Source organism: Dermacentor silvarum, chromosome 2 (assembly GCF_013339745.2).
Source record: "Dermacentor silvarum isolate Dsil-2018 chromosome 2, BIME_Dsil_1.4, whole genome shotgun sequence".
NCBI lineage: Eukaryota > Metazoa > Arthropoda > Arachnida > Ixodida > Ixodidae > Dermacentor > Dermacentor silvarum.
The window spans coordinates 211,468,535-211,495,636 of record NC_051155.1 but is presented as its reverse complement, the minus strand read 5'-3'; the positions used below and the strand labels follow the sequence as shown (position 1 = coordinate 211,495,636).

Sequence of the window (27,102 nt, the reverse complement as noted above, 5' to 3'; positions counted from 1 at the left end):
AGGCAAGCAATGGACGCGTCACCACGTGATCAACCCGCTCTGTTTTTGTATAAGGCCACTTCAGTTATTGTGTGGTAAATTAATGAATTTTTTTAGTAAGTTAAGAGAATTCGTGAGCATTTCAATAAGACCAAATAAAGCGCAAACGAAATTACATTTTCAAATCAACCGCCATACCTCACACTTTATTTAGTTGCCGACAGGCGGCGAAACCAGTCCGCGCTTTCGCCATAGAGAAAGAAAAATGCTTTCGCCCCTTTCGCCGTTCGGCCACCGTGGTCTCGGCGGTGCCACCGGGCGATAACAAGGTAATTTATCCAGCAGAAAATTGGAGCGCACATCTTAACATCGAAGATAAATAATAATAATGATGACTGATAGTGAGCAATGCTTAGTTTGTAAAGGTCCATCCTATTACGCTAGCGTAAGGAAACAACTCGCACAAGGACGAACACAGAAGAACGAGAGGAACGAGGCTGAACAGGTGAAGCGAAGGGTGATTTTTTTGCCTCAAAACGGATCTTCATTTGCACCAGTTATAACGGCATACTCACATGAGTGAAAGCAGCAAGACAAGAGTGTTTCTCCTCGGCTCATGTGAACTGTTTATTCATATGTGTAATGCAACTCGCACGACACGTGGAAGCAGCGCCGTCACGCGTCGTCTGCTCAAGCAGACAGCGCCGAGCGCCAGAGTACAGCCAGCGCACTAGAATGGTACACTGTAGCCAGAGCATTCAGCGTTACTAGATTACCTCTTTCAAAAGAGGTAATCTAGTAACGTTGAGAGCATTGGCCCGGAGGAAACCGCGCAATGACGGCGTCTGAAGCGCCGCGTGTCTTTTTTCTTTGCGTGTTGACGAAAACCCGACGTGTTTTAGGCTCCCGTAATCGTTTCCGCCGCATGCAACCAACAAAAGCATAGCCTTCAAGATATGCATTTTAATTTCAGAGGGTCACACTCTACAGGCTGCGGATTTGAACATTCACCTATTTAAAAAAAATAATAAGTTCACGCCTGCCATGCAGTCACATCCACCTTTAATATTGACCACTGGACAGTTGAATCAGATTTCATAACAATACAAATTTTAAACAACTATTTAATGTTCGCACACGGCTACCATGACGCCGCCAAGCTGTCGAATATATAGGCTTTCCGTAATAGTTTCGGAGTCTAAATTACGCCAAAGCATGGCTGTAGCATGGTCTGTCAATCATGGAGTTTCCTACAAAACAACAGCAGAACGACAGAATCTCGAACTTTGTTGCAGCATTATGAACTTGGACAGTGCTTGAATAACCGCACTAGCGCAGTTTATAGAGCGCCAAAACAGATAAAAAACAAAGTGTCATCCGAAAAAACACATTAACAGCAAATGCAATCTTATTGCGCTAAATGCTGTCCAAAACCCGGCGTCTATGACATGTTTCCGGCTCCCGAAATCGAGTCCGACGCCTTCAACCAGCAAAAGCATAGCCTTCAAGATTTGCATTTCAAACATAGAGAGCGCCATTCTATGAGGCGTGAATTTGGACAACACTGATTCTACAAAACAAGTTGTCTTTGTGCCTTAAAATTTTGGTTGATATTGTTAAAGTTTTCTTGCAAGACACACCCGTCGTGTTTCCACATGTGTTTTTCATGTTAGTGACGTCAATGATAATATGTTTCTCACAGAAGAGAATGCGCTTGTGACGTCAAAGTTGCGCGTAGACCGCGCATTGCATCACGGGATCAGATGTTCAGCGAGAAAGGCCAAAATGGCGGCACTGGTAGAGGGGAGCCAATATGGTCTGTCTTCACAGGGGAATTACTCGAAAAATAAAACGCTTATATTCGTTAAACTCACAGATTCGGCGCTGAGATCTATTGAGGAATATTTAAAGTACAAGGTCAGTATGTCTTTTTGTATTTCTAGCTCTCTTTGTTTGCCAGATGTATTTGTGGACGGTGAAACAGCTGTTGTTGGAGTAGATTATTCTACTTACCAAACGAGATATCGTTTTTTTCCGTGATAATTTATTGTTTCAGCTACTTTGAGTGTGCTACTGAAACTGTCTTGTTATTGTTAAACCTCACAATATGTTCGCGAGTGTCTCTTGGTGCGCTATGATGTTGGCCGCTTGTCTCCTTTTCAGTCGAGCTGTTGTCTCGCCTTACGCCACCTAAAAATATCCGTAAAAAAACTTGTCCTTTCAGCATGTCGTTTGTGTCCGTTTCATATTTGGTAACGGCAATCGCTATGTTGGTTCAGACATCGTCTTGTTGCGGCGAATTGATTTGACAAGGCGCGTTTTTCTTTTTTAGCTTCGCTTGCGGCTGACTTTTCGAGTGGCTGTGAACGCTCTGCAAACGATGCCGTTCGCGTCCACGTATTGAGTTTTGACTTGTTGCACTGTGAGCTGTTTTTCAACAACGCTAATGTTGTCCCGATGTCTGACCATTCGAGTGCTTGCGCTGGTAGCGCTGGGTTGTGGCGCAATTGCTGCGACGTGCTGCTTTAACACGAACCAGGCGTAACCTCCTTTTCGGGAATCGAAGGCAGAGCGGCGAGCGCTGCCTTTACGCACTTGGGACATTTTTGTTTTTGTCGGTGCGTCGAGGCAGCAGGCGCTCCTTTTTTATGTTTTTTTTTTTTTTTTCGCCTGGCGATAACTGTTCTCTCTTTTGTGGCTCGATCTTCACCGCAGCCGCATATGCAATTCGGCTGATATAGGCTCGATAAGATTGCCTCACGTGAGAACACTAGCAGCCGTCATCGTTGTGGGTACCGTCCTCAACACGGCTGTATCCTGCCGCCAATGCATGTCATTTGTTTGCGGCGATGTTGTTGCGTCTTAACTGACTTTGTCGTATCGTGGCAGCCGTCAGTGCTTTCCGTCGCAAACTCGCAAGTGTCTGGTTCCGAGCAATGTTGGGCGATTGCTGTGCGGCGACGAACGTTTGAACGACCAACATTCGCTCGCTCGTCAATCTCTTCTATCAAGTTTTGACTAATCCCTTTCGCATCGTTTTCTGTTTTCTTCTACAACAGGGCGGGTGCACGCAGAAGCCGTCGATACAGTTTGAAGGGAACCAAGGGGTGAGTGGAAACGCTACATGTTTGTGTCGCGCTTTGTCGTCAGCACCACGACGACGCAGACGGCAGCTAATTTCGATGCACTGCACGACGTTCTGCCTCGCTCGCGCTGACGGGGGAAGCCGGTGACGGGACAGCATAAACAAGGCCCCTCGGACGTCGCATTGCTAGCCGCTCCTCCGCAGTCTGGCTGGGAAGTGACCCCAGAAGGAGCTGAGCAGCTCGGGCAGTGGATAAGGACTGGATAAGCGAACTGTGGCGGAGGGGGGGCCAAGCGAGAGAGTGTAGCCCGAGAGCTTTGCATTGCAAGAGTTCATTTGACGCTGGGCAGTTTTGGATTTTCTCTACCGCCGCTGCCGCTGCTACGGCCTTGACAAGGGACAGGTTTCGTTCAAGGACGCTGCGCTTTTCCAGGCGCTGAGCGCAGCGAGCTAAGAAGCAGTGGCGCTGGCCCCATCAGCTCCTTGAGAGCGGCCACGCTCGATCGTTTTTTTCCCGAGCAGCAGGGGGGGGGTGGCTGGCTGAGCGAGGGCCACTAAACGGTTATCATCAACAGACAAGCGTCATCCCCCCTCCCCCCTTCTCTCGTACGTCGTCGACGACGACGACCAAGGACCGCGGCCGCACATCGTCGTCCTCATGTCGACGTCCGCGCTCGAGAGATGAAAAGGCGGAGTGCCGCCGCCGAACCAGCCGGGGGCCCCCGTCGAAGCCGTCGGACCGGCGCGCGCGTTCAGCGCACCCGGCTGGTGCGCGCGTGCCTCGTCTGTGCATGTGTGCGAAATGGGGCCAAATTCCTAACCTACTTGGGCGAGCGCGCGGCGCGCGAGACGGCGGCGGCGTCGTCTTCCTTGTTGCAGTCGCCCAGCAACAGGAGCAGCACAGCGGACTTGCTTGCATGTACCCCCCCCCCCCCCCCCTCCCTTCATTTCTCTTTCTGTTCTGTGCTGTCCCCCCTACACCTCCCCCCCCTCCCCCTCTCAACCGCGCGCTTTCATGCTGGAATCATTTTCGTTGAGTCACTGCGGAACTGTGGGCTTACTACCTTGCCTCCTACAAGAGATGTGCTCGCTCTTTGACCAGTACAGTGCTTTCTATTCTGTAGCTCCTGTTGAAAGTGAAATGAGTGCTGCTCAACTTGGTTGTTTTGTGCACCTGCAGAAATTTTACAAAACCTTGCATCGAATGACAACCTATCACCAATCTCTCATGGCTTTCGGATGTTACTTCCTTACAGCAATCAATGTTTGAAGACTACATACTGCATGTCATTTTATCGTAACTAGTTCTCTTCATAGCATATAACCTGTTAGAGAAATGGCTGTTATAGGGACTTTCCAGCTATATTTGTGACAGTGCCTCATAGGTCATACAGTAGCGCACCCAGGATCTCTGCCAGGGGGGTTGACAGTTTGCCAATACCATCTAAACAGCACTAATTTCAATTTCTTCACGGGAAATTGTAGAAAAATGTGCTTTTTGCGAGTGTGCAGGCGATTACGCGTCTTACATCTTAGTTGCAGTACTCAAATGCACAATGAAAGAAAAGGGGTTAAACAAAAGGGGGGGTTAGGTCGGCCTCAGGGGGGGGGGTTACAACCCCCAAATCCCCCCCGTCTGTGCGCCACTGAAGTCATAGGTAGGTTGTCGTGATGGAGCATAAGATGAATATAGAAAGAATGCACCTCAGTCGTCATTGATCCTAGGACTGTCACCTCGAAAAATCAATGCTCCAGTCAGCTGCGCCATGAAGATGTCAACTATGTACTATAAGCACTGAGAGCACTGTCGCCTTGTGGCATGGTGGTTATGGTGTACAAAACACTAATAAACTGGTACTGAGGTGAAAGAAGGCAGGCAACGCTAGCAACAAGAAGTGAAGGACAGGATAGGAAAGAGGAGGAAGCAAATGCTACGGTAAATTACTCATGCATCAATGCTTGGTGTTTTCTGCTAGGTGGTACTGCGAGAAATATTGCCATGATTATATCTGTTTTTGCGTTATTTGATTTCTCTGGTTGCATTTCATTATTATTAGTTAGTACGTTTTTTTTTTTTTTAATTTCCCGTCACACAAAAGGCAGTTTTTTGGCGACTGTTAGGTTCAGTAGTTTCTCAGCTCTTATGTTTTGACTAGATTTATGAAGGCTTCCTGCCTAAGAATGAGCGTCTGCAATCGCTGCATCAAGCGACAAAAATGTGACATATGTCATTTAGCATTTGACACCTTACTGGCAACAATTATCAAGTCTTGCTAAAAGAATTCCAATTCTAGCTTCTGTTGCACATGCATACTTCTGTTGGTCTGGAGCTCCTCTTAAAGGGCACTAAATGTTCTTAATAGTGAAGCTACACGAGAGAGCAAGATAGCTTTCACTGGTATTATGGTAATAGTGGAGTGCAGTGAAATGTTACGTGGCGAATGTATGATGGCACTGCGTTGGGTGCTCAAAGATTAGATGCTGATGTGCACCGGTGCTTACCAGTGGCAACTTGACTGTAGTTAAGGCAGTAATGTAAGCCAGTGACTAGTGAGCATTTCTGCAAAGCACCGTAATGTGGTTCTTGATTCCTCTATTTTTCACTGGCTTCAACTGTTTCTTCCTTGCTGCTTTTTTTCTCCATGATTTGCGGTTCTGTTACCTAAAAAATTTAAGATGTTGTGGGAGGTATTTCTTCTGGTTCATCTGTCCATGCACTACTTTCTTGCAATAAAGGTATTGCACAAAGCTGTGATCAACAAGATGAAAGAAGGGATATTCGAAATTATAATGTGGGAAAGATTGAGCAAGCAGTAAAAAATGAATGAAGCAGGAAATCAGTGAGAAGAAAACTTGGCATAGGACAAGGTAAGATGTATGCACTGAAAGATAAGCAGGGTAATATCATCAGGAATTTCGATGATATAGTAAAAGCAGTGGAAGAATTGCTTGAACTGTACAGTACCCAGAGCAGCCACGCTACCTTCATTCGAAGTAGTGATGAACAGGATACTGAGGCTCCTTCTATAACTAGTGATGAAGTTAGAAGGGCCTTGAAGAATTGAAGAATTATAGACCCATTAGCTTGCCTTCGGGATTGTATAAAATATTCGCCTAGATAATTCCAAATGGAATCAGGGCAACACTTCACTCAACCAAGAGAACAGGCTGGCTTCAGGAAGAGGTATTCTACGGTGGATCACATCCATGTTATCACTCAGGCAGTCGAGAAATCTGCGGAGTACAATCAACCTCTCTATATGGCTTTTATAGATTATGAAAAGGCATTTGATTCAGTAGAGATATCAGCAGTCTTAGAGGCATTGCGTAATCAAGGAGTACAGGAGGCATACGTGAATATCTTTGCAAATATCTACAAAGATTACACAGCTACCTTGGTTCTCCACAAGAAAAGTAGAAAGTTACCTATCAAGAAAGGGGTCAGGCAAGGAGACCAATCTCTCCAATGCTATTCACTGCATGCTTAGAAGTATTCAAGCCATTAAACTGGGAAGGCATAGGACTCCGCGAGGATCAACGGTGAATATCTCAGCAACCTTCAGTTTGCAGATTACATTGTCCTGTTCAGCAACACTGGAGACGAATTACCGCAAATGATTGAGGACCTTAACAGAGAAAGTGTAACAGTGAGGTTGAAGATGAATATGCAGAAGACAAAGATAATGTTGAATAGCCTGGCAATGGAACAAGAATTCAGGATCACCAGTCAGCCTCTAGAGTCTGTAAAGGAGTACGTTTATCTAGGACAATTACTCACAGGGGACCCTGATCATGAGAAGGAAATTTACAGGATAAAAATGGGTTGGAGTGCATACGGCAGGCATTACCAAATCCTGACTGGGAGCTTACCACTATCGTTGAAAAGATGTGTGTACAATCGTTGCATTCTACCGGTGCTAACATATGGGGCAGAAACTTGGAGGTAAACAAAGAAGCTCGAGAACAAGATTAAGGACCGCACAAAGAGCGATGGAACAAAAATGTTAGGTGTAACGTTAAGAGACAGGAAGAGAGCAGTGTGAATCAGAGAGCAAACGGGCATATCGGATATTCTAGTTGACAATAAGAGAAAAAAATGGAGCTGGACAGGCCATGTAATGCGTAGGGTAGATAACCGGTGGACCACCAGAGCTACAGAATGGGTGCCAAGAGAAGGGAAGCACAGTCGAGGACAGCAGAAAACTAGGTGGAGTGATGAAATTAGGAAATTTGCAGGTGGAAATTTGAATCGGCTAGCGCAACAAAGGGTAATTGGAGATCACAGGGAGAGGCCTTCGTCCTGCAGTGGACTGATGAAATGATGAAATAGGCTGCTGATGATGATGACAAAGCTGTGGCTCCCCCCCCTTGCCTATGTAAAAGTGGTTTGTTATCAACTCGTTACGTGCGAACAGCCTCGATAATAATTCAGTCCTTGACTGGATGGCACTAGCCACAGGGCTTCTGAAGCATACTTTAGAAGTAAATGCGGTACTGGCATTCTAATACCCCAGTCACACGGGCACTTTCAAAGACCTTTGAACCAAAGATCCTTTACTTCAAGGGAGATTGCGCGCTGTCACACGAGCGCACCAAAGGAGGCCTTCTCGAAGGGAGCTTTGAGTCAAAGGAGGCCACATTCGTCCTTTGAAATCTCAAGGGAATACTCTCGAGCCTGGAGGGTGTCCGATAGCAGAAATAACAATGTTTATAAATACGGAAGTTTAATTTTGACCTGTTTTGAACAAGCTTCTAAGTACTAAATACTAGTAATAAAATCCTAAACATTTTTGGGACACCCGCAATCTCGATCGGTACAGCAGCGTCGGCACGGCCTGTCATCAGCGGCAACACATTACAATAAATACCTCGGTATTTGGTAAAGTAACAACCTTACTACGCGTATATTTTGTTTTGATGTTTCAATGTAATAGAAAAAGTAAATATTGCAGAAAAAATACTGCATAAATGTATTGTAAGACGAATTCGGGCCCATATTCTTTATTACTTTTGAGGCGACGGCAGCGCTAAGGATACGTTGCGGTTTCTGTTTAAAGCTTAAACGGAGACCGTGTAGCACTGACACCTATCCCTTGAACTAATGTTCCTTTGAAAGCTCTATGCTTCTTAACTTCAAAGGACCTTTGGCACGCCCGTGTGACTGGGGTATAAGTAGGTTTCTTCAGCGGGGGGCACATGAACCTGCATCGGATCTATGGGAAGTACAAGTGCTGGCTTAGTTTAACTGATGGCTTTAGCACGCGCTGTGACCACAGGTGACTATGTATCTTTTTTGGAAGGATCACATGCACATAATTACACTTTCTTTATGGAACTCATCACCGGAGATGTTGCACATGGCACAAACTGCCGCAAAGTTGCAAGTTTTTACTCATAAACTCTGTAATTCTCACTGCCTATGGCAAGGCCCCCCATACCTGGGGCGGTATTCTGTAATAGTCTACCGAGTGGACTGTCCATTTTGGTGACCGTTGATTCGCTGCTGCTTGACGTGCAGGAAGGTGCCAGCCAGTCTCCTTCTTGCATGTCAAGCAGCAGCGAATCAACGGTCGCTGAAATGGACAGTCCACTAGGTAGACTCTTACAGAATACCGCCCCTATACGAGACTGTTGCATGAAAGAGTATATGGCGTAAAGAAACATGTAAACTTCTATGCATATTTGTGGCAATAGCGTAAAAATACCAAGATACAGTAAAACAGAAATTGAAGTGGGCAGAAAAAGAAAGAAAGAAAAAAAAAAACAGGATTGGAGAAATGAACTCTTACCTAGTATGTGAGTCAACATATGCCACACCAAAGCTTGTAACTTCCACTGCTCATGCTGATTGAATAATTGCAGTGTCAGATTTCCCTCATAATCCACAGTGCAACACTGCTTTAGTGAGGCAGGGTATAGGTAAGTTGAGTTCATAGGTGTCCAGCTTTTCCTGTGATCATTGTGCAGCTGCAGTTACAGGCATGAAACTTGAATTTCTTAATTTTTTTTTTTTTCAAATGGATTGGAGTTAGCACAGGAGCCTGTCATTTGCTCTGTCACTTTTTGTGACCTTATTATTGCTGACAGAAGTAAATGAATATGTTGGTCGTAATATTTATAGAACCTCCGATGTGCCACGAGAGAGACTTGTGACAGCTGCGCGCAGGCATAATTAGTGGTTCAGCCACTCTACATGTTGTTACAATGTTTATGTGTATAAAAGTGTATATAAACTCACTGATGAAGCAATGTGGCTGGTCTGTTCCATGCAGGGAAGTCTAACTACAAGGGAATTTCACTTAGGCTAGATTGGTTAAAATAAGTAGTGTATACTATTGAAGCATCTCGGCAAAACTACAGGGCTGCTGATTGTCTATTTTTCTTACTAATGGCCTTTAAATAGTACCTAAGCAGACTATGGATGCACCTTGTGGTTAGTGGATGATGCGAAGCCCAGTTCATGAACTCCGAGACTTTTAGCATGCCATAGCTGCCGCCTAATTTTGGAGGTCATGTTGAGGAGTTAGGCTGGTTTTTAACATGCCGGGTTCTGCATTATTCTCAATGAGGGGTAATGGTGGTGTAATTTAAAATGTTGAAAAAGAAATTCCAGTGTTGGTATAAAAAATGTCTACTTTTGCTAGCTTTTTGTGATGCATCCACTCATATTTTAAACGTAAAATTGTTCACGGAGGCTGCCCTATACCTATGCAATCTGAAGCTAGGCTTTTTACATTATCCAAAACATTGTTGCAGTTGGCCTTCAACTGTTCACTTTGCTCAAGCAGGAAATGGGCAATATTTGGCATGATGCCCAGATACATGTTGAGACCCCAAGACAGTAACTACAACAAAACCAATGTCACCGTATTATCATGTTGCTGGGCTGGCATGCAGAGATAAAACAGATCCTCCATTATCACTTAATCGGTAGCTCAGAGTGACCCCAAAGCCTTTTTAATTTCTTTTTAGCTTGAAGTAGTCGGTGTGTAGCAGCTCTGCCTAATAATCTGGCCATTATTCACTGACACCTCTAGCGTAACAATATTTGTATACCTTGCTGTATTTAGTGCCACCTGTTGTAAGCAGAGTGAATACAAAATTAAATTGACTTGGGCTGTTTTGATATTGTGCTTAACTCTGGGAAAATGTGCATGGGACATAAGCATTGAAGATCAATATTAGTGAATTGTTGTGTCCATTTCATGCAGTGTAGATGAATCATGTAATACAAAGGGCGCTTTTTCTGTTCATGCCATGGAACATTCAAACTTGAGCCGATGGCCTCGTGGTTTTGTGAAGGGCTTTTGTTAGTCATCAATATGTTGTGCATTTTGACTGAACATTGTCTACGGAAAAGTGCCGAGTTGCTTGCTCTTTCTGGAATGTTCCGGGGTCACTGTGCCTCTGTTGTGCAGGTGATAACAGTTCCTCGTCCGTCACAAGGGGGCCAGCAGCAGCGCTTTGGCTTCGGGGTGTCGACGCTAGAGAAGGATGCACCACAAGGCAGCTTTGAGTGCGTCCAGCAAATGGGCCAGAGGGCCCTCGAGTCCCTTGGCTGTCTGTTGCACAAGATGCAGATCCACGCCAGTGAGGACAGCTATGAAAAGACGCGCGTCAAAATGGCTGTCGTGGAGCAGGAAAGCAAAAAGAATTGGTGCGAATCTGCCTTGGGCTCTCTTTATTTCTTGACTGGGGATTGAATGAGGGCCGGGGAAATTTGGCTAGATGTGCTGAATGCCTTAGAATCACTAAGTAAGGTTCATTTGATTCCCTTGTACTTCCTGAGTCAATTGGAAGGTGCTGCATTTTATTAGTTTATCTCACCAGTTTAGAGTGACGGTACCTACGTGTTGCCATTCAGTGCAGGCATGCAGGCAGAAAACGTTGCAGTAGTCTCAGGTGGGGTAGTGCAAGCCTTTCACGAAGGGGTTTTGGCTCATTTCGTTTAAGATCAGCCACTGAACTGCTGTGAATGAGTTAATGTAGTGCAAGTCGAGTGAAATGAATTTTTTTTTTTTTTTTGCTTGGGTTGCCACATGCGGCATAATGTCATAATGGAGTTAAATGTAAGCATGCAGGCCCGTTTCATAAAAATACTGCAACAGTGACTCATAAAATGCATTGTTCATAATCCATCTTTCATAGTCTTCTACTTGATATGAGTGAGTTTAACAGAATGGGCAATAAGATGCTGTTCGAAACTCGTCAAGAAGTTGGCAGGATGTGTGCTGACATGAAACGGGCATGAAATTAGTGTGACTGTGCCTCTAACATGTTATGTTTTGTGCCGTTTTCGCAGCAGAATTATTTTTGTGGCACTATTGCATATACTTAGTCTCAGCATGAGCCGTAGTCAAAGTGGTTGTATTGACAACCCAGCACAGAGGGACAGTAGCCAGAGAGCACTAGGTGTGTCCTTTGAATTGTGTGGCTATCTAGAGTAATCATAATGTGCCTCTTAACTGAATTAAAAAACTGCAGATACAATTTGCACAGTAGTAGGAACATCTTGATTTCTTGTTTCCAGTTCTGCTGATTGCATGAAGGAGCATTATATGCCCCTCACAGAGCCTTGGAGTATGTTTAAGTGGTTGTTATATATATTGAAAAATGAAGTAGGCTACTTCTGCTTATATCAATGCTGTCTTATTGCAACTATCATGCCTTTCCTAATAAATTTTAAGGTGTGCTTGCTTTTACGTGTGTAAAGCACTTTTGGTTGTTTAAACATTAAAGAAATCTCTACAGGTGGTAAAAAGAATCTCTTGTCCCTGATGCTTGGAGCATGTGCATTATATGTTGACAACGAAAATAGTGTTTCATTTTGTCTTATTTTCCCTAAAAACATTAAAATGGAGGTGTTGTAGGTTGACTCATGGTACACACACCCTGTTGTTCATGTTGACAGAAATGCAACACTCAGTACCATATACACAGGGATACAATATTGCATTGTGGAAGTATCTAGGCATTGCTGCTTCACTCATGCATACAGCTAACTACTTAACATTATTTTGCTTGTAGTGAAAAACCAAAGTGATTAACCATTTTTACTTTGGCACAATAGTATTCAAATTTGTGTCTCTAATCGTTCTATTTTCTCCTCCAGCACCAAGGTGATTAAAGTGACGTCTCCGTATGTAGGCAAGTTTTCTTTTTTCTTTCTTTCTCTTTTTTTTCTAAGCATGTGAACACATCGTCACATTCTGTGTCAAATGCTTTAAAATGCCTTAGAGGGTATGTCTTCTTGCTTTTTTCCTACCCTATATTTGCCATCTATTGCAGAGATGACAAAGGTCATCTTTCCTTCAGTGGTACTTTTGTTGAGCCTCGACTTGATTGTTTGACATGTCCTCGTCCGTGACAGTTGATTGGCAGTGACTGACACATGTTTCAATTGAAGGCAGCAATAATGAAACAATGAAAATCCTGAATGAATTATAAGTGCAATCTCCATATGCAGGGACCTCTTGGCATACAGGGAATCTGTGCTTGCTGTTTTTGTCTGTACTATAAGGGAGTGCACATTGAAAGTGTGCTATCGACCTCTTTAGTTCTATGCTAAACCTACTTCAGCATTATTGATAGAACTGCTGATACAACTGTTAGGCTTTCTTGCATACTTTGTTCAGAAAACTGTGCTTCTGTTGTCACAGTAGCCTATCGTGTCTTGTAGCAGATCAGTGACAGGTGTTCTGGTGCTGAGTTGCTGCGGTTGGGACAGCTACATGTATCTTTATAAGGACTGGCTTTAAAAACACTTTTGTGTACCACAATTTTAATGCACTATAAAGTACTGCCTGCCAGCACTGTAATGCCAGTTCTCACCACTTTTCCATTGAACCTGGGCCAGCCACACTGTGGGTTTTACTAGTCTGCTGTTCTGGAAGTGCTGTAGAATGTTTCTGAAAGCTGATTTCTTTAATAAGTGTAACTGTTAATGCTGATTCCATAAAACAATTATTAACAGACTATAGATAGGTGTGCTGCAGGATGTGGTTTATTGAGAAATGATGTTGTGGCATTTTCTCAGCCATGTCCCAGATGTGTAATTTTATTCTCTTCTGGTACTTTTATACTCCTCCATGGTAAGGACTAAACCACTTTGTCATGGGAAAAGACATTCAAAATACGAAACTGTGCTTTCACTCATGTTCCCATTTATTCCTTTAAGAAGTGCCCCTATGGGCATCCTTTATGTCAGCAGTGGCATAGTGAAACTCGGGATGCGGTTGGTTTATTCATTTGGAGCGCTTCACTATGGCACCTGTTCCTAGCCCAGGGGTAGTGTTCTCAGACAGTCACTTTCGGCGATACTATCACATTTGCGCGACGTAGTACACAACGTGTTGTATGATTCGGGCGGTTTTGCTCAAGCATTCAATCAGCGTGCACTGAAAGTGATATCTCCGAAAGTTGTTGTCCAAGAACACATCTCCAGATGTTGCTTCAAACTATATCCATGTTGATCATCTTGACCTTGTCTTCTGGTAATGGTCGTTAAGCCAAACTACTGGGCTGGACTTTATTTCAACAAGCACCACATGTGTTAAAGTTGTTTGACCTCTGTTTTCTGCAGGACGCAAAGTAAAAGTGAAGCGGCCACAGCTCTCAGTGCCACCTCGTCAGCCGTCGTCCTCACCCCCACGAATAACATTTGGGAAACCTACTGGCCAAAACCACAATTCCGTGTCCACAAATGAGAGCCGTTCAGGAATTGTTCGGCGGTCGTACAGGTTCGTCTCATGCATAATCTTAAGCCTGGTTAGACATCCTACATTATGCTTCATAGTAAGCTCTAATGTTGCTGTCATTCTAAGGCAAAAAAAGAGTGCTAGCTGAAATTTTGATTGACGTTCGAGATCTTGCCTTCATGCCACAATTCTCAATTGAGACTGCTCACTTCTGTAGGGAGAGGGTCATCCATCTGCTCGCCCTGCGGCCATACAAGAAACCGGAGCTTTTAGCACGTCTTATGAAAGGTAGGTGTAGTAGTTTTAAAGATTAAATTGCCCTGCTCGTCCTGTCATGGCTGGCAAGCACCATTGTTCTTTACTTTGTTTTGAATTAGTCTGGGATGCTGTTTCTTCCCACCTGTGCAGAGGGCATTAAGGAGCAGGACCGCAAGGGGCTCTCAGCAGTGTTAAGCCAAGTTGCAGTGCTCAAGGACAACTCGTACTGCTTAGCAAGGCATGCCTGGAATCAAGTGTGTGATGACTGGCCCTACTACACTCCCGAGGAGCAGGAGTTGGTCAAGAGGTAAATTCACTGCTTCCTATGCTTACCTTGCATGGTTGAGAAGCCTGCTGCGGTTGCTCAACAGTGAAGGTTGTAGGCAACACTTCTTAAAGAAACACTAAAGCAAAACAATAAATCAATTTAGACTGATAAAGTATTCTTCGAAAACTCTGCTGGCATTAATTACACTGCAATAGGTCAATTATTACAAAAGAAAATGAAGCTCAGTTATATTTTTTTAATTTCACGCAGAAACCCCAACGTCAGCAATTCAGTGTGACGTCATGATTTCTCAAGTAATTTTTCATATTTGGGCCACGTTGGCTCAGTAAAAGTTCACAAAACGTGCCACATTCAGTCTTGGGCTCCTTTAGAACACAATGTAGTCAGTCTTTACCGCTAAAGAATTAACTGAGACCTAGAAGACGCTGTCAAAATCCATGACATCGCGGTGAGCTGGTGCGGGAATTTAAAGGTGGCATCGCCACTCGCCTTCTATGTCTTTTGTTTCTTTCTGGCTTACCAAGTGGCTTCTCGCGGTTAGAGGGGTGCTTTCGGCATTGTGGAAGGGTAAGCTACTGATACAGAAGAAATAATTTTTTCCTTTAGTGTCCCTTTAAATACTGTCTGCTGCTGCCAAATAAGTGAGACACATGGTATGACGTAGCACCCTATCCCATGCATGATGCATCTGAAATATGGTGTTGGAACCTGATGAAGCCTGCTGGAATATTGTTAAATGCCATACATCAGATTGCGTGTGGAACTGTGCCATGCATCTCCTGCCAAACTACCAAGGCTATGCATTTCTCCTTTTTGTTGTCTTCTGGGTGCGGCAAGTAAAGTACCTGTATGGTGGCTAACAAGTTGATAGGTGACACCAACGAGGGGCGAGCGCTGCTCCTCTGATTCATGTCTTGCATAGGTGGCACTGCTCTCCGTGGTGTGATGCAATGAATTTATGGGTTTGCCGCGCGTGAAAGAAGCTGCATTTACTTGAGTTCACGGCAGATATTTTCGTGCCGATAAGTTCAAAGCGCAAGTGAGGACGCGCGCACCAATCGCATGTGCGCAATGTCGAACCAAGAAGACGACAATCGCATGTGTTCATGCACAGATAGCGAGGGAAAGAGGCGGAGGGGCTAGGGGAGGCATCACAATGCTGACTGCAATGCCACAGTGGTGGCATGAATCGAAGGAGCGCGCTTTTTTCCGCAAACATACAGGCGTTGGCGCCACCTCTAGTTCTAGCCACTATAGTACCTAGTACGTGCCACCAACTGGCAGACAATGAGCAGGGGTTGTGCAATAGGACATCTGGGATTGTGCTCGCAATCTTCGAGGCTAAACCACACTTGAGCGCTTGTCTACCATATAGTGGCAAGCTCAGTGAAGTTTGACAGCTAGGTGCCACTCTCAGAGGCCATTATGCGCTGATCTTCGGCGACCTCTCCTTGTCTGGCATCGGTGTCGGGCAGTAAAAAGGTGCCACGCATAGAGTTTCTCACTATAACACCTAGAAGGTAATCTGGCACCACCATCTATGGGAGTTTCCTAAAGGGCACTGTGCTGTCATCGGAATGACGGGATATGTGTCTGCGACACTTGTGTTGGCTGGTGTTGTACAATGCTTCGCCTAAAACGTGGATATGGCTACACAAGCAATACATTCTTAAAATAAAATCTACATAAAAGGCTTTCATTCACCTACAATGCAGAATCAAGCAAAGAAAAGCAAGAACAAACAAGTTGTTCCTAAGCGAGTGAGAATCTTGTCCTCTGTCCTCCAACTTTAGTGGCCAGCTGATACTTCTTACGTTTCATATAATTGTACATCCAATAATAAGTTCTCAAAATTAAACAAACATGTTTTTGTGTAATAATAAAGCTAAAACAGCTTTTTACGTGCTGTTTGAGCAGGAAATGAATCATTGTGACAGGCGGAACGGTGTTAGCCACATCGAGTTTCTCACTATATTACCTAGAGGGAAATAAGGTGCTGCTTCGCTGGGGTATGCATGCATGGGAATGCCGGTATATTGTGACTTCGGATTGGCATCATTCTCGGAGAGCCAAGGAGGCCTTGGAAGACGCGCCTGACTAGCACCATTCCGTCCCTCACAATGATTCATTTCCTGCTGAAACAGCATGTAAAAAGCTGTTCTAGCTTTATTATTACACAAAAACATGTTTTGTTTAATTCTGAGGACATATTATTGGATGAAACATAAAAAGTATCAGTTGGCCGCTAAAGTTGGAGGACAGACAAGATTCTTGCTTGCTTAGGAATAACTTGTCGTCTGTTCTTGCTTTTCTTTGCTTGATTCTGCATTGTAGGTGAGTAAACTTTATGGAGAGATGTAATATGGGTGAATGAAAGCTGTTTATGCAGATTTTAAGAACGCATTATTTGTGTTGCCTTATCCACGTTTTAGACGAAGCCTCGTTTTAGACGAAGCCTAGCCTTTAATTCCTATGACGGCACAAGAAGCTCCCATAGACGGTGGTGCCAGATAAACCTCTAGATGTTATAGTGAGAAACTCTATGGCTAGCCAGGTGCTTCTTCGTCCTGGCTGTCCGAGAACGATTCCAATCCGAAGTCACGATATACCAGCATTCCCAGGCATACCACAGCATAGCAGCGCCAGATTTTCCTCTAGGTAATATAGTGAGAAACTCTATGGTGTGATGTTTTTCGCAGCATGCCTAAATTCTTTTTCATACATAGCAGACAACGCTGTGGAAGTGGCACAACTAGCGTTTCCTCGTGCTGTTGTTTTGATCTGCGGTGCTTTCTACAGAATGACTACTTGACAAGTACAACTTGTGGACGCAAGCTTATGTCGAATGAAATATTATTTGTGTACCTTAGTGCTTGCAGTATGTGGCGCACTAAGTTTTGGTTGCGAGAGCAAGTGATGCGATGTGCGTGCTGGTTGCAGAAACACATCACTCCACTCGTTTGGTGGTAAATAGGTTCACACCTCCAATGATTTTCATGTAATAAATACTATTAATATTTTGCAATATAAAAGTATGAGACACAAGTTTACATTGAATTGCGTGATGCACACCTATATCTTTCTTTTATAGGTGGCACACATTTTTTTGGGTTGCAGAATCTAGCAGTCAGAGAAGTCTCTAGTTTTCATAGCATTGTCTGCTCTCTACAAAATGGGGAGTAGGTGTAGTTAGAAAGCTGGCCGTAATTTACTACTGACCTCTGGAATTGATTGTAGGTTCATATTCTGGTTACTGTGGCTGCATTCCTATGAGGGCAAAAAAAGAAAAGAACAGCTATTCCATAAGCTGTTCCAAGCAGTCTTGTATCTGCACAAGGAATAACTCTTTCAAAGCTCAAACAGTTGTGGCATCCAGTGCTTGTTGCACACTGCATAACCATTGATCGTAAAAATCAACAAGAAGAACTTGCAGTGTATTTCACTGATTGCTCTGATTGAGCTACCTGGATGATCGAGTGAGTGCTCATACCATGCTTGCGTATTGCAAATCCAAATTGCCACACAAGGACAAAATTCTCTGTTTGATCATAGTAAAGTTGTCATGTGCTGCTGTTGTCAGTCTACATTTTTAAAACTTTCAGAGAGTAATCAGGGTTGCTGAGCATGTCATATGCTGCTCTCTGCGAAACAAGGTTGCTTAATAGCAGCTTTAGTTGAAGGAAGATCGCTTACATTTGTATGCTCATTGACTTATTTGTCTACAGCAGCATTGAGCCAGTTTCAGTAAAGCTTTTGATTGAATGAGCATACATGTATTTGGGCACTACATTATAAAAATTGCAATTTTTACAGTATCAAGTTTTTCAATTCACAACTGCTATCATATGTCGTTCATTGGACAATTTCTGCCTAGAAATAGCGCCTCTAGGGCCATTTAACTAAAGTGCCATTATTACATAAGTAAAATATATTTTGTATCTTTACAACATATAAGCTCTGTGATGATGAGTTTTGTTTTTGAGCAGCATGCATTGCCGGGAAGTGTGTAGCGGATGCTTTACTGAGAACTGAATCGCATTTCAGGATGCGGCCACACAACTTGACCCCTCCGAGTGAAAATGGTCATCACTCGCCTCCAGCTCACAACCCTACATCACGCACGTCACCCAGTGTACAGGTAAGCTTGTGTGACTCCTAACATTTTGACAACTTACTAATGTACATTGACACCGTCATTGCTGGTGTGCTTTGAAAATTCACACCGCATACATCGAGTCTGGGATGAGTAGTGCCATCCCCTGGGAAGCAAACTTTTGCATTTATTTTTTTGTGGATATGTCTCGTGCTTCGGACGCTCTCGCATTACATATTCTTGTGGCTTGTGGATGGCACATTGTACACATTGCCTCTGTTTTGGGTTTTTCCCACAGAAGAGCCATTTTCCGCATTTAGCTGCTTGGACAACTTTATGAGCGGTGAAGCTCTTTGCAGCTGCTTGCTATGATGAGGCTTGTCAATTCCAAATCTGGGAGTGGTACTCTTGGCAATGAGCAATGAATGCAAGCCATGCTTGGAACTGCAGTGCATATAATCGGTGGCTGATGGGGTTTCCTGGCAAATAGTGCACACTTATGCGGCACTAGACTGCTTATTTTGCACTAATTGTGATTCAGTTGATCTATCATCTCATGATGTTTTATAAGAACTTGGTCCTGCCGAATTTTCTGAGCAGACTTATGACCAGAAAATCTAGTGCTATGCATCTATACACTTTGTGTCCCATGTACTTAGATGAAAATGGGCCCTGTCTGCAATGCACCAAGCTGCAGACTACTTGGCTGCAGACTATTTACTCTTCAACCCACTTCCACATCTGCTTGTGAATGTTGACATTGGCTAGCTGAACTGATTGTTTTCTGCTAGAAGCTTTCAGGAATTGTCAGTGAATTTGCAAGTAGTTGCTATAATGATATGCAGTTATCTCTATTGTTTCTTGGTTCAGAAGCGGGAGCCGTGTCCAGAGCCCCCATCGTCTGTTCCTGGCAGCAAACGCCAAAGGATCAGCCTCTGTACCAATGGTGCTACAACTCGGCCACCACACTCAAGGGTTCTTGCAGAGTCCACGTCAGGCAATCAGCCGTGTCGCACACAGCCGCCCAATCCTGAGCCCGTCACGAACGTGCCCTTCACCTGCCATTCCAGCCCTGGGTCGTCACCAGACTCAAGGGACTCGGGAGACTTGCATGGTATGTGTACTACTGGCATAGAATGAGGCCAGGAATTTTCATCTTCGTAGTTCTTCCTGCATGTTGTGGCCCAAGCTGTGGCATTGCCTGCTGAATTCTGTATGTGTGTGTTCACTCACATAAACATTGTTTTCAGAGGTCATTTTAATGAAATTTTTTGAGCTGGGCACTTGTTTTCATTCACCTTGATTGGAGTGCCTGAATTAAATTAATGTCCATGCACTGATATGCCGTCTTGAGCCTACACTTGACTTGTGTCATGTTGTTTGTTACATTGGATTCATTGCTAAAGTAATTTCAGCACCGCTAAGATAATGTCAGACCTCTTGATCATCTCAATACTTCTAAAACCATTATCAACTTTTCATTTTCCTTTTTGGCAGCCACTGGTGTTTCATCAGCTACCCCATCTCCACGAAATTCCACAAACCAAGTTCCAGAATATGTCACGTAAGTCCAGATTTCATGCTTTGTATGCTTAAGCCTGCAGTGTCAATCTGCAAAGCAGCCAGACATTTGTAAAATATGTTATACAGTTAAACCTGCTTATAACGAACCTCCATATAACGAATTCCTGGATATAACGAAGTTTTTCTATTCCCCGCCATTACTCCATAGAAGCACATGTATTTGAGACCTCTAAGTAACGAAGTGGCAGCAGGAGACCCCCTCAAAATAATGAATTTTCATCACCGACAAACTAGAGATTTCGCCCCAAATTTTGTCATTTTTGTGCGAGCAGCAACCGGAAGCACTTTCTCCGCTGCGACGGAATGCGAAGCGGCGGCGGCGCGCTTGGGGCGAGGCGAGAGCGAGCGCACGTGTGCGTGCGTGCCTCGCGTGTGCGAGGCAGGCCTGCATTCCTCGACTCGGCGATCTTGCCGCCGCGGACATGACCTTTTCCCCTCCCTTCAATCAAACCTGATCCCGGCGCTTGCTGCAGCTGGCCTAGCCCGCCAAGCCGGCACTCTCCTTTTCCATTTGATGTTGCCGTAGGGAAAAAATTTTTTTTTTTTTTTTTTTTTTCAGCGCGCTGGCAACGCGCCACTCATTGGTTACTGCGCAAGTCTCTGCGCTTCACTTCAGCTGACACTAGGCGACACTATACGACGCTATGACACCATCGTGTCGCTTGCTCTTCGTTTCTGACACCTTGCGCTTGTGCGAAACGAAACATGTCCACACATCCAGTACCTGGTGTGACATTCCAAGGATGAGTGCTTCGTCGAAGAAACACGAATGTTTACAAGTTTATACAGCCGATAAAACTACCATCCTTACTTCGTATAGCTGTATAGCTGTCTGCGCGTTACATTCGAGGGCGCGTTAGAATCGAGTAAATATGGTAAGCGTTTCTTTTTCGAATTTCGTGCCGAACCTGCATATAACGAAATCCTCTTTATAACGAAGTTTTTCAGGAATTTGTCAATTTCGTTATATCCAGGTTTAGCTGTATGTGATAGTTTTGCTAATTTTATTTCTTGTATAAAAATGTTCAGTGTGGATATGTGGTGCTTGTCATTGCGCATGCATCGGTAAATTTATCTGCCAATTTGTTTGCTGCATGTCAGCTGTTGAGTGAGGCCAGGCATGTCAACTGTTGAGTTGACTGCCTGGCCTGCTTCGTTTTTGTAGATCTTCATTAGCTTTCTGTTGTGAGCCTGACCTCACCTTCATTGTTGCAGGCTTAAGCTCAATTTGTAAATAGCAACAACAGAATGATTCGTGTATGAGAGACATTAATACAATATGTAAACCTAGGAGTGATGTGGTACATGTGCAAAGTATCCTGTTTCCCACAGGAATTGGTAACAGCCACCTAGTGTATTATCTAGTCTCATTATCCTCACTTGAACATCTTATAGCCATTTTTAGAGTGGGCAGCTTGCACCACCAAAGACTAAGATTAATTGGAAATACTTGAAAGTTGCAGTGCATTTTCAGATGCTTTAGCATGCACTCAGTGTCTGCTGTGGGTGATACACGAACCTCTTGCTTTCTTTCACCGCATGCAGGAAGTACACTGAGATCACAAGTGAGGAGCAGAGAGGTCGATACAAGGCCGACTTCAATGCAGAATACGAGGAGTACAAGGCCCTCCATTCCACAATAGAATCTGTATCCAAAAGATTCAGCGACCTGGAAGACTGCCTACGCAATGCCCGAGAAGGAACAGAACAGTGGAATGTGAGTTGATTTTGAGCACAGCACATTTACAGCTCAGATTCAGGCTGAAGTGTCGATCATTGCACCATATTTTCACGAATGTGGGGTGTGCACAGGTCCTTGAAACCCCTCGAAATTGAAAAGTATGTTTTAAAGGCTCTTGAAAGTCCTGGAATTCTTTTATTCCCCTTAAAAATCCGTGATTTTTTTTTCTTTCTTTATTTTTGTGTGTAATACAGTCTAAGATCAAGTTTGTGACCCGCTTTCCATGGCTGATCGGTGTGGACCGAGCAAACTTGCCATTTTAGAAACAATGGTACCGTAAAATAAAATAGAAAAAAAAATGTAAGCCATCTGGGGGGCGGGGGTTCACTCCCCTTTGATCCACTGGCCCTCGCGGCATGCCCTCGTTGCAGTCACACTCTCTCATGCCTCTCTCCCTGTCTCTCTTCCACCCCTTCCCCCTGTTCTCTTCCACCGTGTTTTGGGGGAGTGGAAGGGAGACAGGAGAAAGGCATGTGAGGCTGGCGTGTGAGGCCGGTGATGTGGTGAAAGCCTGCCGCATTGGATGTGCTGCACAAAAGTGGGTGCGGTGGCTCACTCTTTTTTTTTCTTCTTCACACGGCTCTTATGTCTTGTCTTGGAGGTAATCTGTGATGTGTGGAAGGTTTGGCGAGCTACAGTGGCGCACCGACGGGGGGGTTCAGGGGTTGTAACCCCCCCCTGAGGCCGACTTAACCCCCCTCTTTTGTTTAACCCTTTTACTTTCCTTGCGCATTTGAGTACTGCAACTAAGATGTAAAACGCGCAATCGTCTGCACACTCACAAAAAGCGCATTTTTTGACAATTTCCCGTAGAGAAATTGAAATTAGTGCTATTTAGATGGTATTGGCAAGCTGTCAACCCCCCCCCCCTGGCGGAGATCCTGGGTACGCTACTGGCGAGCTAAGATGGCTGATAGTCATCTCGCAGCTGGGAACGCTATCAGCTGCGCTGGCAAACTGGAGGCGAAAGCTTTGCATGCTTTGTTTTGTACCGTCAATGTGAAGATATCACCAACACGACATGAAACCTTATCTTTGGTCACAGACTCTTAAATTCAGCAAAATTATTCTCTTCGTCAGTAAAATTCATCTTTTTTTTTTCCAGATTGCATGATAATGCAAAAAGTTATACGGCCTCTTCCATGCAAGAAAAATATGTCAGCGACTGTAATTATTTGCATAAAAGCTCTAATTTCAATATAACAAAATTTCAATATGACGAAGTAAAGTGCCGATTTTACCGACTTGATTATTTCTAAGTTTAACTATAGTGTTTTAGAAACGTTATAGTAAAAAAAATCCTACATGGGATGCCGCTCTGCACCCTTGAAAAGCTTTGACAGGGCCTTAATGGTCCTTGAAATTCCTTGAATTTTTGTCTCTTAAACCTGTACGAACCCTGTGAATGTAAGCTGAGCTCTTCTTTAATATGGGGCCTGGAAATGCATCTTGCATTATATTCAAAATTTTGCTTTGAACATAATGCAAGATTTATAGGTATGGCTACTGCAGGGCCTCATGTTATATGTATTTCATATATGGGCCTTCCCACGCAACTTAGATGTGGTGCAGCGTGGTATGGTGGCAGTGATTGGGCAAGGTTGGCAACATCATTAGGTACTCCTTGGCTTATGGGCAATAGAGAGGATGAAGATGGGAGGGGATAGATGCAGGGAAACAGTCCACAGGCCCCCATTTGTATTTGTCCAGATCTCTTTGTTTTTTGAAGGCCTTGGCTGTGGTTGGTGTATGCAGTGTTGCATCACATTATAATCACAGCAATCTATTTTCATATTATTCAGACCTCCGAAAATACGCCTATGTACTTTGTTATATTTGTAGATATGCTATGTTCCTAAATGTCTGCTTCTTTGGACACTGGTTTGGAAGGAGTGCTCCGAGGCACAAACGTCACACAAACGTATCTGTGGCACTTCTTGAAGGCATGCCTAGGTTTGAAATCAAAAACATTTACTGAGGATACAGCAATAGGCCGGAGAATGCTTGAAGCTTACTGATGTGTATTCTGAGTTGCCTATTGGCAGATCTGCATATTATATTGAATGCTGAGGGTCGGTAGGTCCTGCATTTACCTGAAAGTTGATGTAGCACTCTTGTAAGCAATGAGAATGAATTGCCAAGGACTGGCTGGAGCATTCACTAATTGTGTCATTATCGCTGAATAAGTACCATTTGAAAATGTTTGTAAGAGAGACACTTAGGCATTGTGTGCACTTGCAGTACTGGCTCTCTCCCCTTACTTTGACTTTTTTTCTTGTCCATAGCGTGTGAAGCAGCAAATCATGAGGGAATACGAGGAGAGCAAGCGTGACCAACGGTATCAGCAGGCTCGGCGAAAGTTTCAGTACCTGCACGACAAGCTCGCACACATCAAACGCCTGGTGATGGACTATGACTCGCGCTCCCAGAACCTCGCCAAGTCCTAACACAACTGCTCGCCACGTCCTTAGATGCCTCCATGTTGTTCAGTTTGGAGTTGGAAGAAGTCCTCCCATTCCTGCTCCCCAATCTCCCAGCTGTTGTTCCCCTCATTCCCCTGTGAAGACAAATCCATTCTCACAGACACCAAGCCATTCCCACAGCCGGCTTGCATTTCATCAGTTGCCGAGTGGCGCAGCCCTTTGCCCCGCATTTTTATTTCCCTTTTTTTATTTATTGAAAAAAAAAAAAACCTTGGCCAGTGCAATCTGCCAATGGGCCTCCACTTTGGCAAACTGGTGTTTATGCTTGCATTCTGGGGCTGTTTGCTTTTACAGATGAGTTAGGTACGCAGTAAACTGACGACTTCTGTTTGCGTCCTCATGGTGCTTAGTACACTCTGTCCAAAGCCGTGATCAGCTGGATGCGAAGGCATCAGTGAAAGTATTTAGATGCCAGCAAGTCTGGCACACGAGTAGTGACTCAGATGTGGCTCCCGTTACGGCCTAAAGTCATTTGTTGAGAGTGCAAGCCATGAGTCGAAGTCGTCGGCTTATTGCTTGGCTTGCCAAGTATAAGCAAACGGCCCCTGGTCTCTGGGCTGGAGGCCCCCATTTCCTTCCTTTCTCCAGGGAGTGGGGACACCATGCTCGGGGGCAAGATAGAATGTCAACTGCACTTAGCGGAAGCAGCAGTGCTGGGCTATTTCCCTTCCATACAGCCTACACAGCTGGCTGCTGCTGGTCTGCTGTGGGGATGGAAACATCGTTAGTGTCACCATTTTTTTTTTTTTTTTCTTGCCGCCATTTGTGCTTTCTCCGGGTGTGCGCGAGGGGTGCTTGGCCTCACATTCCAGCTTGGACGGTCACTCCTCTCCCCATCCCACCATATCTTCCCCATGTGGTCTCATCACCCTCCCCCGCCCCCTCTTTTATTTTGTTCACCCTTTCTTTCCCTCTTCCTGCATGCCTCTTTTTATTCTGAACTTGCGTGGGCACCCTAGGTGACCTGCCCTACTCCACCCCCTCTCTTTGTTTTTGTCAACGTTGGAGATTTGCTCTCTGTCTCTCTCCCCTCTTTTTTTTTCTGCCTCCTCCTCCCGTCGAGACCTCATTGGCTGACCTCTGAGAGAGCAAGAGGAAAGCGTGACGGCAGACACCACGATAGGCTATTTATGTTGACGACCGGATTACGGATCACTCCACTTCGCAACGAAGACAAATATGCACCTGCATTTTTGTTAGCTGCCCTCCCGTATTTTTTTTATTACCTCTTTGCCAACTGCTCCTTTTTTCCATTATTTCCTCTCTCTGGTGTGTTCCTGCTATTAAGTGTGTGTATGTATGTACTTGCGTGACTCAAATTGCGGTGGATGGATTTAATCAGATGGCAGCGCCGTTCTGTTGTTCTCAGTTGTTTTCCCCTTCCTTTGGGAGCTCGCCCTCTGGCATTTGTGTTGCGCCCACCCGAGAAAACGGGCCACAAGAGCGCACTTTTCGTCAGAAATGTTGCATTAAAGGAAAAAAAAAAAGAAGAAAAAAAAAGGACAGGCCCACACAAAGGAGGATATTCCCCAGGGCTCACGTCAGGCCAGATGCAGCGCTTTGGCTCACATACCAGCCTCTCTGTTGTGTCGTCCGCTATTTTTTTATGTACTATATTTAAAAAAAAGTGTACTCAGATAAACAAGAAAAAAAAAAGGTTTACAAATGCAAAACTACAAAAAAAAATATTTTTGGGGAGGGGTTCAATTTGCATCCTCTAAGCAGCCTGTTTGCCGTGCATTGTAGTTTTTGTGTACAGCCAAGCATCCTAAAAACACAAAAAGAGAGTATTAAAAAAAAATTGAAGTTGCATACAAGATCCGTGATGTGCAGCATTGCAGAGCGGATGAAGGCTTGCAGGGAGTTGCGTTTTTTGCTCATGCGAGTATTAAGCGTCTTAACAATCGTCTTGCGGAAAAGTGAGACATTCACGGTGCGACTGCGCATCACGTATAATCAGTATATGCATCATCGCGAGACAGAAACTGGTTACCATGCAGCACTTTGCGCTGACAAACGTTCCTCTTTATGTAAACGTCGGCGCGTACTTAAGATGCCCAGCCCACGTATGCCCGGGAACTGGTCTGTTGATCCCTGTGGGTGCCCCCCGGCGTCTGCAAGCTTGCAGCACATTTTGCAGCTGTGTGCGTGGAGGGTTGGGGCAAATGCATTTCGGACTGTGATGGATGCATGCGTTTTATGAGTTGCTGCCAAACGTTTTACACAGTTGAAGTGCCATTGAACGAGTCTTTTGAGCAAGAGTGCTTACACATACGTACACGAAACATGTTACATGCAAGTCGTGATGTTTAAATAACAGGCCCTTCTGCATGCAAACTGGTTGGTGGGTTGCTGCAGCCCTGCTTTTTGAATGTGCGTGGCATTCAGAGAAATATATCAAACTTCAGCATTGACATTTGCCCGTCTCTTGTCTCCTTGCTGACCTGTTTCTCTGGCTATGATACTGGCCCATAATTGTGACATGTCAGCCTTTCTTTGAGGCAGCTGCTACATTCATGCCACTGTTTGGTTTCGCCTGTTGGCAAATGGACTGGTGCCATGGTTCCTGACAACTTGGCTTTTGCAGATTGCTTACTGCTATCGCAAACTGTTGGATGCATCTGACTAAGGGTAGAGGCGAGACCCGAGGAACTTAGTGGCTATATCAAGATGAAAAACCCCATTGAATTAGTGCCGCAGCCACATTAAGCACGGAGGTAGTTTAGTCATCAGCAGTATGAGAGAAGCACTGCTGTGGCATGCAAAATGGCAGGTGCCTTGGGTCTCTTTAAATTTTGCTTTCCTTTAAATCTGGAAAAGAGCCATGCAAAAGGTAGCTGTTATAAACAACTGGAGGTGATGTTTTCAGATGTGCTCCAAGAACCTAATGTGG

At 44.5% G+C, this 27,102-nt stretch overlaps 1 protein-coding gene across 1 annotated transcript; it reads left to right on the top strand.

The window, feature by feature from the left end:
- The first annotated feature begins 1,738 nt into the window (after positions 1 to 1,738).
- LOC119442558 (RNA polymerase II elongation factor ELL-like) lies at positions 1,739 to 26,625 on the top strand. The gene is made up of 12 exons (XM_037707474.2): positions 1,739 to 1,896; positions 3,039 to 3,086; positions 10,483 to 10,721; positions 12,177 to 12,211; positions 13,647 to 13,803; positions 13,979 to 14,049; positions 14,170 to 14,326; positions 18,353 to 18,446; positions 19,272 to 19,515; positions 19,899 to 19,965; positions 21,531 to 21,702; positions 24,012 to 26,625. Exons 1-12 carry the CDS (start codon positions 1,765 to 1,767, stop codon positions 24,171 to 24,173), a joined length of 1,578 nt encoding a protein of 525 aa, XP_037563402.1. The 5' UTR covers positions 1,739 to 1,764; the 3' UTR covers positions 24,174 to 26,625.
- The last annotated feature ends 477 nt before the right edge of the window (positions 26,626 to 27,102 follow it).